We start from the raw sequence: 13614 nt of genomic DNA on the forward strand, positions 1-13614 counted from the left end.
GTTTATTGCATTGAAGGGGGCACAGCACAGTGTTTATTGCATTGAAGGGGGCACAGCACAGTGTTTATTGCATTGAAGGGGGCACAGCACAGTGTTCATTGCATTGAAGGGGGCACAGCACAATGTTCATTGCATTGAAGGGGGCACGCACACTGAACTCTGCATTGAAGGGGGCATGTACACTGGTCTCTGCATTGAAAGGGGGCATGTACGCTGGTCACTGCATTGAAAGGGGGCATATACCATCTCCTGTACCATGACCTGTGACATGCCTATACCATATCTGTGCCATGCCTATACCATCACCTGTGCCATGCCTGTACCATCACCTATGCCATGCCTATACCATCACCTGTGCCATGCCTGTACCATCACCTATGCCATGCCTATACCATCACCTGTGCCATGCCTGTACCATGACTTCAAAGTCACGCAATTTTTTACTGCGTTTTTTGACGCAAAGCAATACCTATTACATTTTTCTTTTTGCGCCCCCCCAAAAATTTTGAGCACCAGCCGCCACTGTTTACCAGATTAATATTATTCATAAATGTTGCATAATAAATATGTTGCCATTTTGTACAAAACCAATTTACTTTCCTTTTTTTTTTTAAAAAAAAAAAGGAAATTAATTCAGTAACCCCTTCATGCCTAAAGGTGAAACAAATATGTTGGCATTTTGTACAAAACCAGTTTAATTTCCTTTTAAAAAAAAAAAAAAAAAGGAATCTAACTCAGTATCCCCTTCGCGCCTAAGGGTAAAACAAATGTTAATGCCTAAGCAAAATTTTGCAACTTTGACATGCGTTAGTAAAACTGTACATATCATCACAACTACTTTTTGCATCGAGGTGGGTTATACCTTTTTTTTGTTTTTTTCAGGACAAATTGGGCTTTCATTTAGTTCTTTGTTAACACGATTTATTGTCCATTATGTGCTTTGAGATTTTATTACACAAATAAAACCTTAACCTTACAATGCTGTGTATATGTATATTTTATACGATGAGGATGATGATGGTGGATGAAGGATGATGATGATGGTGGATGAAAGATGATGATGATGGTTGTTGAAGGATGATGATGATGATGGATGAATGAAGGATGATGATGATGGTGGATGAAGGAGGATGATGGTGATGGTGGATGAAGGATGATGAAGATGGTGGATGATGATGATATGGATGAAGAATGACGATGATGGATGAGGATGCTGTGGATGAAGGATGATGATGGTGGATGAAGGATGATGATGATGATGATGGTGGATGAAGGATGATGATGATGATGATGATGGATGAAGGATGATGATGGTGGATGAAGGATGATGTGATGATGATGATGGTGGATGAAGGATGATGATGATGGTGGTGGATAAAGGATGATGATGGATGAGGATGCTGTGGATGAAGGATGATGATGATGGTGGATGAAGGATGATGATGATGATGGTGGATGAAGGATGATGATGATGGATGAAGGATGATGATGGTGGATGAAGGATGATGTGATGATGATGATGGTGGATGAAGGATGATGATGATGATGGTGGATGAAGGATGAAGATGCTGTGGATGAAGGATGATGATGATGATGATGGATGAAGGATGATGATGGTGGATGAAGGATGATGTGATGATGATGGTGGATGAAGGATGATGTGGTGATGATGATGGTGGATGAAGGATGATGAGGAGGATGATGATGATGATGAATGAGGATGTTGTGGATGAAGGATGATGATGATGTTTGCATCCATTTTACTGTGGGACTCAGACCTCAAAATCAAGTAACAGAATAAGGATGAGATGTTGTGCTATAAATGTTATATGACAATAATGTATCCACTCTGTGGTTGTAATGCTGTTTCTATCCTCTCTGATTCACAGTGCCTTGGAGGATGGTACTTCTATGTGCAGGCTTACAAGTCTCTGAAGCACAAGACGACCAACATGGATGTTCTGATAGTCTTGGCGACCACCATTGCATACATTTATTCAGTGGTTATCCTGATTGTGGCCATGGTAGAGAAGTCTGATCAGAGCCCAGAGACCTTCTTTGATACACCTCCCATGCTGTTCATGTTTATTGCTCTGGGGAGATGGCTTGAGCACATAGCAAAGGTAATTGTGTTAGATTGGTCCCAGTGGGGCTCACCAGGAAATCTCTATCCTGACTTATCTCTGGAAATTGGTAACCATTAACGTGTGTTATATACGTCCAGAACAATGAGGCACAATGGGTATTGGGAGCACATGAGTTGGCAGGAAAATGATCTCCCCAATTAAAATGTAAATCCTGTAAATCCAGCTGTATTTATCTACCCGTTACCTACACCCTATAATCCTTCTGTGTAAACGGATATGTGTTTACTGCTTGGGATTTTCTTGTAGATTGTTTTAAAGTACGTCTTTGCTTTGTTGATTGTGTCACCGCATTTTAGATATTTAGTCCCAGCTAGAATTCAAAAGCAAAACTTAAAGTGGTATTAAACCCAAAACAAAACATTTTATATATTGCAGCTTACCAATAATTAGATGTGGTGGCTGCAATAGTTTTCTATTTTAGGCTTTTTTTCCCTCTGTTTTCACCTGGTGATCTGGTCAGTAACACACCTCCTGTATTAGAGCGCCCCACTCTGGATGAAGGAGCACAGGGGGCACAGCAGACAGCAGCATTGTCAGTCTTGGGGGAGGGGAGCATTAGATGCACAGATTTGGAGAACTAACAAATTGAAGCCAAAATCCAGCTAATACTTTTATAATCAGTTACAGCAAACATTTTTTTTCCTTAGGGCAGGGATTCCCAAACTATGGCCCTGCAGTTGTTTAGGAACTACAATTCCCATCATGCCTAGTCATGTCTCTGAATGTCAGAGTTTTACAATGTCTCATGGGATGTGTAGTTCTGCAACAGCTGCAGGGCTGTAGTTTGGGAATCCCTGCCTTAGGGTAAAGGTTTAACATGAATAAAAGCTGCTCATTGTAAGTACCCTGTGTTAAATGGTTTGTCTCATCCCTTTAGCTGAGAGCTTGTTGATATAGCTGAGAGCTTGTTCTTTTGAAAAGCAACAGATTTACTGGCTGGATCATCAGGTGAAAATATAGGGAAAGAAAGCCTAAAAAAGAAAACAAGTGCAGCCACCACACCTAAGAATTGGTAAGCTGCAATATAATACATTTTTGTTTTTGAGTTTAATACTGCTTTAGGCCCCTTTCACACTGGCGGAGCCCCCAAGCGGATCCCTCTACCCAGCAGGGGATCTCCCTGCTGATCCCCACTGAGCAGGCGGATGACAGGTCTGTGTCCGCTCTGCTGATGCAGAGCAGACACAGACTGCTGTATTCTATGGGCTGTCAGATGGAAACAGACCGCCTGTCCTTTTCTATCCGACTGTCATCCGATCCTATCCACCAGACACATGAGGAATGTTTTTAGCAGACAGGATTATATTTCGGCAGGTGAAAACAGAAGCATATCTGTTGACTCCTGCCAGTCCATAGAGAACAATGGGTGGTCTGATCGGGTCTGCCTGAAAAACTAATAGGTGGACCCCATTGGTCCTTCTGTGTGAAAGAGGCCTCAGGTTTCAGATAGTAAAGACACAAATTAATGCAGATCTGTAATCCGTAACAGTAATCTATATATCTTTTTAAATGCAAGTGGATTGTGAGAGGAAGAAGGGGCACAAGGAGCCAATAATTTCATGTGCTGCCAAGAAGCATGCTGAAAGGAGGAGAGAACAGTTGTGAGAGAGTGACAGATTAGCTCATCACTGTGCTGCTTCTCCTTTCCCTGCCCAGTATCAAGCTGGGTGGGTACAGGACAATCTGGACTTGAAGAAAGTGGGTTGAATGATACTGGCCATCAGATGGAGGACATCTAGTAGCAAAAAAAAGCAACAAAAGCCAGTTTTATTATTTTATAATTTCATGGACTGTTCATTGTCGGTTGTTGTTTTTGGCTGGAGTTCTGCTTTAAATTGTAAACTGCTATGCAAACTGTTGGCGCTATATAAATCCTGTATATAAATTTTGTATAATATTAAATTGCAAGGAGTTGAGCTGGGTATTTACGTATCAAAATGTGGCCGGTTCAGCAAGAACCAGCTGAATTTTAGGACGCATAGGTACTCCTGTTTGTTTAACAGAAGCTGGCCATTAGACTGACCTCTGATGAATTGTCCTGCAGGAAAACCAGGATTCAATTTAGCTGCTGCATCCAATAGCTGCAGCACTGATTGGTGAATTCTGACAGGGGAAGGAATTCCTGGGGTCCTACTTCAGTAATGCAGTGGGCACAGGGCCATAGATAAGGGGATACCACCAGTCGTCCTGTACAGGGCCCGGATCAGCAGGGGGGCCCAGGCAGCAAGGTGAATTCAAATGGGGTCTGGGAGGGTGATTGGCGCGGCAGCGGGTGGGGGGGTGGGGTGTAACTGACCCCTGTATGACTCTTTCTGCAGCAGCTAAAAGCTGGCTTCTTCTCTTCTCCCTCCTACTGGCTTTCAGCTTCTGCAGAAAGAGCCATACAAGAGATTGGTTCCAGTAATTGCCCCACCACACTGATCAAACTCCCTGTGCACCATAAGTTTTCACCTGCCAGGCCCCCCTGTGTGCTTCCCCTACCCCGGCAGTGGTGCCGGCTTCCCTTCTTTCCTTACCGCCAGGCCCTGGCAGGTGCAAGCACACAATAGGATTCTTCAGGATGGAGATTGGGGGGAATAGTCCAGGAAATATATCATGTTTACTAACCCCTTCCTTTCCTGAATGAACACAATGAGAGATTGGTACCGATCACTCATTGGACTCATTCATAACTGAAGCATAGCAAACTGTATTTATTTGGTTGGAGTCCCTGTCAGGTTGGCTGTATGGGGCCCCGTGGTTTCTTACAGCAGCCCTGAGTGGGGGAGATCCCTGCATTCACATCGCTTGTGTGGATGCAGGGATCTGTGAGTTTTTTTTCCCCCAAAGTGCCCAAGTAGAAAAATGCTTACCAAAACTCCATGATCTTTAGACTCCATTCACATCTAGGCGTTTTGGGGCGTTTTGGGGGCATTTTTCTGCTCTAGGATCAGCTCTCAAAACGCCCAACAAGACAAATCCTATTCATTTCAATGGCCCCTGTTCACATCTGAGCGTTTTGACGCCGTGAGCAAAACGCCCAACGCTCAAAAAAGTACATGAGCTTCTTTTTGGGCAGATTACAGGAGTTTTCCATTGGTCTCTATTCAATCTAAAAACGCCTGCACAAAAAACACCTGTAAAAACGCCTGTAAAACACCTGCAAAAATGCCCATAAAAACGCCCATAAAACGCCTGTAATAGCAACGCCAAGATGTGAACGTAGCCTTAATTACAGAGCCGTAATGACAAGCATATATCGTTAACCATCCAGCCCCCACACATGGTGCATAGGCATCAAGATGGCAGCATTGTTTTTGTAGGAAACAAATCAATGTATGCCTGTGGAGTGGGGACAGACAGAAAGTGCTTTGTGTACTGGTCCAAATCAATTGATAAAGGGGGGATTATGATGTGGGGTTGTTTTTGAGACGTTGGGCTTGGCCTCTTAGTTCCAGTGAAAGGATTTCTTAAGGCATCAGCATACCAAAACATTTTGGACAATTTTATGCTCCCAACTTTGTGAAAACAGTTTGGGGATGGCCCCTTCCTGTTCCAACATGACTGCGCACCAGTGCACAAAGCAAGATCCATAAAGACATGGATGAGTGAGTTTGGGGTGGAGGAATTTGACTGGCCTGCACAGAGTCCTGACCTCAACCTGATAGAACATCTTTGGGATAAATTAGAGTGGAGACTGTGAGCCAGACCTTCTCCTCTAACATCATTGCCTGACCTCACAAATGCACTTCTGGAGGAATGGTCAAACATTCCCATAGACACACTCCTAAACCTTGTGGACAGCCTTCCCAGAAGAGTTAAAGCTGTTATATCTGCAAAGGGTGGGCAAACTCAATATTGAACCCTACGGACTAAGACTGGGATGCCATTAAAGTTCATGTGCGTGTAAAGGCAGGCGTCCCGATACTTTCCACAATCTAGCGTAGCTGCAGTGTGCATATTGTATGGGAAAGTTGTACTGTGCACCTCCAGCAGCCTTCCTTGTAAAGTACAAACTGTGATCTATTATCTAACTAGAACTATGATCTAGTGTTAATGACCTTTTTTTCTTTACACAAATAGAAGTAAATACTGCATTTTTTTTAACTTGACATGCTGCCTTTTTACTGACCTATGCAAAAACACAGCTTGCTGAACTTTGTTACATTTGGATTTGAAGTTAACATTTTGTGTTTGTGCAAGTAAAGAGTACAATTGATCAATACTATCCACCTATTAATGTAAAATAAAATCTGTGCTGTGACAAATAATGTGCGGCTGCTTTTATATAAAGGCAGTATAGCAAAACCCACATAAACATATAAATAAAAAATGTGTAACACCAATACTCAAAAAAAAGTGCAAAAAGTCAGCAAATAATAGTAATAGGTGTGTAAAATCCCAAAATGAATTTGCTTCACAGAAAATTGAGTGAACAGTGAGATAAGTCATCCACCTCCATATCACATATGTTAGCTCTTCCAAAGGTGCTCAGAACACCAGCCACCAATTCTTTGTGAATTCAACACTCACTGGAACCTATGGCTGTCATTACAACAGCATAAATGCCTGTGAAACCTAAGAAATCCCCTCTAGAATCCATCAGCAACCAGCATTTAATGGCACCTTCTGATCTTCTCCAGCTAGGGCAGAAAAAGCTCACAACGAGCCAAAAGTCATTTTCAATAGTGTAGTATATAGTTTATTTAAGTACGGTTAAAAACGTATACATAAAAAATGTAGTCCACTCACACTGAAAGCCGCTGCCGACCCAGGATCTTGCAGCAGCATGATGTCAGCACTAGTAACTCCACACCCCTTTTTGCATTTTGAGTATTGGCGCTACACATTTTTTTGTTCATATATTTTACAGTTTCTGCAATAAAAGGGGACCTTGCATAGGAATACAAGGTCAGCTTATTAGCTAGTCCCCCATCTCTAATGGAAAAAGATGCTCATTTAAAGCAAAAGATAGTGAAAACATTCGAAGACAGTAAAAAAAAAAAAGGAGCACATTCAAAACCACAAGAACACTACAAGTTGGTTACAACTGTCTGCAGATCAGCAGGGAGCATCGATAGTTTCAAAAAACTATTAGATGGGCACCTTAAAGACCACAACATACAGGGGTATACAATGTACGGTTAACCGCAAACACACACACACATCATAGGTTGAACTGGATGGACTGATGTCTTTTTCAACCTCACTAACTATGTAACTATGTAATGTATACACAACAGACAATTTATTAGGAAGACTTTACTAATACTTGGTAATGGCTCCCTCAGTTCTTTATGGCATGAATTCCATGTTCAACAAACTTTCCTTCGAGATTTTGTTGACATAATTGAAATGTACAATTTTTGCATAGTTGTCAGTTGCGCATTCATGCTGAGATTATCCTGTTCTACAACATCCCACTGGTGTTTTGTTGGTTTCAGATCTGATGAATAGCCCACCATTTTTGTGCCCCGACAGAAATTACGATTTTTTTCTTCAGGAAGCCCAGGTTGCATATTGATTCACCTCCTGAAGATGAGTTCTTGATGCCGATTGCTTACAGGAAGTGATTGAATGATGCTGGGCATCATTCAACCTGGAAGAAGTCTAGCAGTTAGAGGTTGAAGTGGCGTGTTCGTAGGGGGGTTACTTTCTTATTTTAAAAGGTGTAGGACCACTTACTTGCATTTGATTTTCAAAGTGTTTCTAAGTTCAAAAAAAAAAAATTATAAAATCACTGCCAGAAAAAAAAAAGAGGCTTTATATTCACCTTCCCTGTCACCCTTTTCTATGATCTTCACTATGTTGAGGAGCCTTGGACACTGGCAGGATATTAGCATCTAACGCTTTTGGTAGGTTGGTGCCTATGTCCACCACTGTGCTACAGTGGATATAAGAAGTCTACACACCCCTGTTTAAAATGTCAGGTGTCTGTGGTGTAAAAAAATAAGACCAAGATAAATAATTTCAGAACTTTTTCCACCTTTATTGTGACCTATAAACTGTACAGCTCAATTGAAAAACAATTAAAAATAAAAAAAATTTGATTTCATAGGTGTGCACACCCTCTTATAACTGGGGATGTAGCTGTGTTCAGAATTAAGCAATCCCATTCAAACTCATGTTAAATAGCATTCAGTACACACCTGCCATAATTTACAGTGCCTCTGATTAACCCCAAATAAAGTTCAGCTGTTCTAGTAGGTCTTTCCTGACATTTTCTTAGTCGCCTCCTACAGAAAAAGCCATGGTCCTATCAGGGAGCTTTGAAAGCATCAGAGGGATCTCATTTGTTAAAAGGTATCAGTCAGGAGAAGGGTACAAAAGCATTTCCAAGACATTAGATATACCATGGAACATAGTGAAGACAGTCTTTAAGTGGAGATAATATGGCACAACAGTGACATTACCAAGAACTGGACATCTCAAAACTGATAAAAAGACAAGAAGAAAAATGATCAGGGAGACTACCAAGAGGCCTACAGAAACATTAAAGAAGCTGCAGGAATATCTGGCAAGTACTGGCTGTTTGGTACATGTGACAACAATCTCCCGTATTCTTCATATGTCTGGCTTTTACGAAGAAAAACATCCAAGCCCGGCTAAATTTTGCAAAAACACTTATGAAGTTTTCCAAACGCATGTGGGAAAATGTGTTATAGTATCAGGAAACCAAGGTTGAACTTTTTGGCCATTATTCCAAAAAATATATTTGGCGCAAAAACAACACTGCACATCACCAAAAGAACACCATACACACAGTGAAGCATGGTGGTGGCAGCATCATGCTTTGGGCGTTTTTTTTTTCAGCTGGGACAGGGGCCTTAGTCAAGGTAGATGGAAATATGAACAGTTTCAAATACCAGTCAATATTGGCACAAAACCTTCAGGCTTCTGCTAGAAAGCTGCACATGAAGAGGAACTTCATCTTTCAGCATGACATCCCAAAGCATACATCCAAATCAACAAAGGAATGGCTTCACCAGAAGATTAAAGTTTTGGAATGGCCCAGCAAGAGAGCAGACCTGAATCCAACTGAAAATCTGTGGGGTGATCTGAAGAGGGCTGTGCACAGGAGATGCCCTCGCAATCTGACAGATTTGGAGTGTTTTTGCAAAGAAGAATGGCAAATATTGCCAGGTCAAGATGTGCCATACTGATAGACTCATACCGAAAACAACTGAGTGCTGTAATAAAATGAAAAGGTGCTTCAACAAATTATTCGTTTAAGGGTGTGTACACTTATGTAACCATATCATTTTGTTTTTTTTTATTTTTACTCCCTCAACCTAAAAGATTTCAGTTTTGTTGCTCAACTGAGTTGTACCGTTTATAGGTCACATCAAAGGTGGAAAAAGTTCTGAAATTATTTCTTTGTCCCATTTTTTTACATCACAGAAACCTGACATTTTAACAGGGGTGTGTAGACTTTTTATATCACCGGTATGTGGTTCCTTCATTTAACCCCTACTTCTATACTGTGTTCTGTAGTGACATAGCAGCAAGTGAAAGGAACCACAGAGTGCGGACGGATGGGGACACAGGCATCCAACACTTCCAGAAGTGTCAGATGTGAAGGGGCCATTGTTCTGTAAGAGAACAAAGTTTGAAGGAATTGGTAGATAGATAGGTAGCGACAGTCACTTTAAAGCTGGTATTGGGCCTTACTTTTTTATACTTTTGTATTTACTTTATTTTTTTACTATTGTCAGCAGGGGCTAAGAAACCCCCTGATAAAAGCAAACACACGTGTGACAGGTCCACATTTTATACAGCGGATCTAAATGAACATCTAATCTCTACACTGCACACTATAGAATGAGATTGGGCATACAAAGCCCTGCTTCCTTCTCCTCTGGCTCCTGGCACTGCACTGATCATGAACGCGGAAGTGCTCAGGACTGAGAACTTCTGATTTCTTTTAAAGATTTAGTAAAATCAGGGAACTTGTGAACCATGTTCTCTGATCCCCCTGCACAGACTCTGGAGTAGTAGAGCAGGAAATGAGACAGCTGACAGCAGAGGTAGCAGTAGCAGTAGCAGTGAAAGGATTTGGGGAACATTTTGAGAGACCTTGTAGCTTGTTGTTGCACTTTGTTGTCCTTAAAGTGGTATTAAAGGAGATGTACAGCCAAAGTTCATTTGGCTGTACATCTCCTATGGATCACAGGAGTGCATTTTGTTCTTCACTCCTGTGACCCATTTTCAACAGAGAGCGGTCTGAAATCTGCTCTCTGCTGACGTCACAGATGTCGATCCAGGCACCGCGTCATCGCAACCACGGAGTCGGAATCTGCCAGGTGCCTGGACTGACGCCCAGCTCAGCCTCTCAGCGAGCTGCTGAGAGCCTGAGCCAGCCGCTCCACTCCCTCCACAGCCCAGCGCTTCAGTGAGCGAGGAGGGGGCAGAGCAGAGAGCTGCTGACTGACAGACAGCAGCTGTCTGCTCGAGGAGCTGTCAGAACGGAGTGATCAGCGGTGTTCGATCGATCGGTTCTCAGTGCAGAGGTGACAGAGGGACAGATGCAGCATTGGACCGATGCTGCATCCACCTAGGTAAGTATAAATGGAGAAAAACACTGAATCCCATACTTCTCTTTTAAACCATAAAGCAAACATTTATTCTTTTGCAACTTACCAGTTCTTAGATGCTATGACTTTCTTTCTTCTATTTTCATCTGGTTATCAAGCTAGGGAGTCTGTTGTTTTTCAAATGAACACACTCTCTAGCAAAATGTATGCGTTTACATGGATGAGACAAACCACTTAACACTGGTAGAGGTGATTAAAATGATCAGCTTTTATTTATTAATGCCAAACCTTTATCTTAGAAGAAAAAAACTGTTTGTTGTGACTGATTAGAAAGTGTGAGCTGGAGCTTGGCTTCCAAATTGGCTTTTTTATCTAAATCTGCTAATACATTTAACACTCCCCTCCTCCCAGATGGACAATGCTGCTATCTGCTGTACCTCCTGTTCTCATTCTTCCAGAGTTGTGGTCTCACTAATACAGGTGGTGAGCTACTGGCCAGATCACCAGGTGAAAACAGAGGGAAAAAGCCAAAGAATAGTAAAACTGATGCAGCCACCACCAATCTAATGATTGGTAAGCTGCAATATAATACATGTTTGGTTTTGGGTAAATACTGCTTTAAATTGATTGTAAATGTTTAAATTTTTTTTAATTGAAATAACAAACATGTTATACTTGCTTGCAATGGTTTTGCACAGAGCAACCCTGAATCTCTCTTCTTCTGGGGTCCCCAGCGGTTGCTCTCGGCTGCTCCTCCCTTCTGAGTGCCTCCATAGCAAGCTACTTGCTATGAGGGCACTCATGCAGGTTTATTCCCAAGCCAGGCTGTGTGAGTCTACAGGATTTGTTTGCCAATAGCTCCCGCTGCTGCATCCATGTCCTGTGAGGAGAGAGCGAGAGAGAGAGCATGTCTGCTGCACTCAGGCACAATGCTGGATCGAGATCGGGCTCAAGAACATATTTGGAGTGGGGGAGCTGAGATGGAAGGTTTTTTACCTCAATGAAGCCTTTACTACCACTTTAACAGAGTAAAAACAGAACACAGTGAGGCACCTGCTTTTTCAGAGCTCAAAACCTAAAAATGTGTATACAGATTCAGGGACCTTCAGAGCTGGTGGCTTGGTGCCATAGGCTAATTCAGGCAGTCACAGGTGACGGGTTTACTTTATTTGCACTTATATTGTGTATCTTGAAATAATTGTAGTCCTATTTCTTTTTATATTCTAGGGTAAAACATCGGAGGCTCTAGCTAAGCTGATATCTCTGCAAGCTACAGAGGCAACTGTTGTCACACTTGGACCAAATTTCTCAGTCATAAGGTAAAGAAATTTGCTCTGTTACTGTACATCTCACTATGCCTATAGTTTGATGGGGGCAATTAGTTCTTAAAAGTGGAACGTCAGACAAAATTTAAGAAAAGAATATTCATAACACTTTGCTTATAGTAGTATAAAACCATTATACTGATCTCCTAGAGCTCGGGTTCGGACTAAGGACAGATTGTCGGTGACCTTCCCAGTGCAGAGAGGGACCCGCCAGGGATGCCGCTTGTCTCCATCCCTTTTTGCTCTGGCCTTGGAACCATTGGCCATTTTCATTAGGGAGTCTCCTGCAGTTGAAGGTCTGCAGATCAGCGCCTTAGTAGAAAAGATATCTCTTTACGGGGATGGTGCACTCCTATATCTATTCACAACGCTTCCTCCTCCCTACAAGCTTCCCTGGATCTATTTAATGAATTCGGAAGATTCTTGGGGATATGTATAAATTGGGTCAAGTCGACAATCTTTCCCTTAGACCCCCAGGCTCGAGTAGAGGCAGCTGACATCTTCCTGGTTTGGGTACATCAATTCAGGTACTTGGGTATCCAGATAGGGAGAGACCTTAAGAGTTTCACTGATCTTAACCTAGCTCTGCTACTTTCCCAAATATGGTCCAAATGTACCTCATGGGCATCCCTATCTTTGAATCTCATTGGCAGAATCTACCTCCTTAAAATGATTTTTCTCCCCAAATGTCTTTATATTTTTCGTAACTGCCCTATCTGAATACCCAACTCTTTTTTTTTGGGAGATAGATGTGTGAGAACCTTTGGGGGGGGGCGGGGGCGGGGGCGCTCTCCCTCGGTTGGCAAGATCGACTCTGCTCCTTCCCGTGCAGTGTGGGGGATTGGCATTACCGGACTACCGTATATATTACTGGACAGCTACCCTTCTAATGGTCCGATGGTGGTTTACTCTCTCGTGGGCTAATGCAGCGGTGTGCCTGGAGGCAGCTACCTAGGGTTCCCTTCACGAGCTAGGGAATTTGGTCTACAGAGGGCTTACTCCGATTCCCCACTAGAATGACGCTCAAGGTCTGAGGTGTTGCCAGGCATAGATTCCTTCAACCCGATCGATGGTCGCCCTTTTACCCAATTTGAGGGAACCCCAGTCTTCCACACTTCCGCTCCATGTAGGATCCCCAGCTTTGGGCCAGACACGGGGTTAAAACTCTTCAGAACGTTTTCTCAGGGGGAGGGTTTGTTCCCCTTTCTAACCTTAGGGCCAAGTTTAAATTTCCAGGGTGTATGCTCTTTCCTTAATTCCAACTGCGCCGTGTGGCCCATACCCAATTTCCAACCCCCCGAGCCTCACTATGGATCCCATTGAAGAGCTCCTTGCACAAGAATCCTTATCTAAACCCTTATCTGCTCTCTACCTAGCCCTGCTTAGTGTTGACTTTCCCAAGATGGAGCGGTTGTGAGACCTTTGAAATACTGACTTACCTGACCTTGACAGGGAGGACTGCTTTGAGGATAGCACCTGGTTATTGATCTCTTCTAGAGACAAGCTTATCCAGATTCAATTTTTGCACAGGATCTACTATACTCCCCAGAGATTACATGGTATACATCCCATCAGGTCGCAGGACTGTACTCGCTGTGGGGATATTGTGGGTACTTGTATTCATATGTT

General features: G+C 42.6%; 1 protein-coding gene across 1 annotated transcript in view; it reads left to right on the plus strand.

The window, feature by feature from the left end:
* Nucleotides 1-13614, plus strand: part of ATP7B (ATPase copper transporting beta) — a 167879-nt gene that overhangs the window by 117356 nt on the left and 36909 nt on the right. The window contains exons 9-10 of the mRNA XM_082245906.1: nucleotides 1890-2123; nucleotides 11888-11979. Coding sequence (XP_082102032.1) covers nucleotides 1890-2123; nucleotides 11888-11979 — 326 coding nt within the window. The remainder of the gene's footprint in view (nucleotides 1-1889; nucleotides 2124-11887; nucleotides 11980-13614) is intronic.

This window comes from Pelophylax lessonae (genome assembly GCF_965119305.1).
Source record: "Pelophylax lessonae genome assembly, chromosome: 2".
Lineage (NCBI taxonomy): Eukaryota > Metazoa > Chordata > Amphibia > Anura > Ranidae > Pelophylax > Pelophylax lessonae.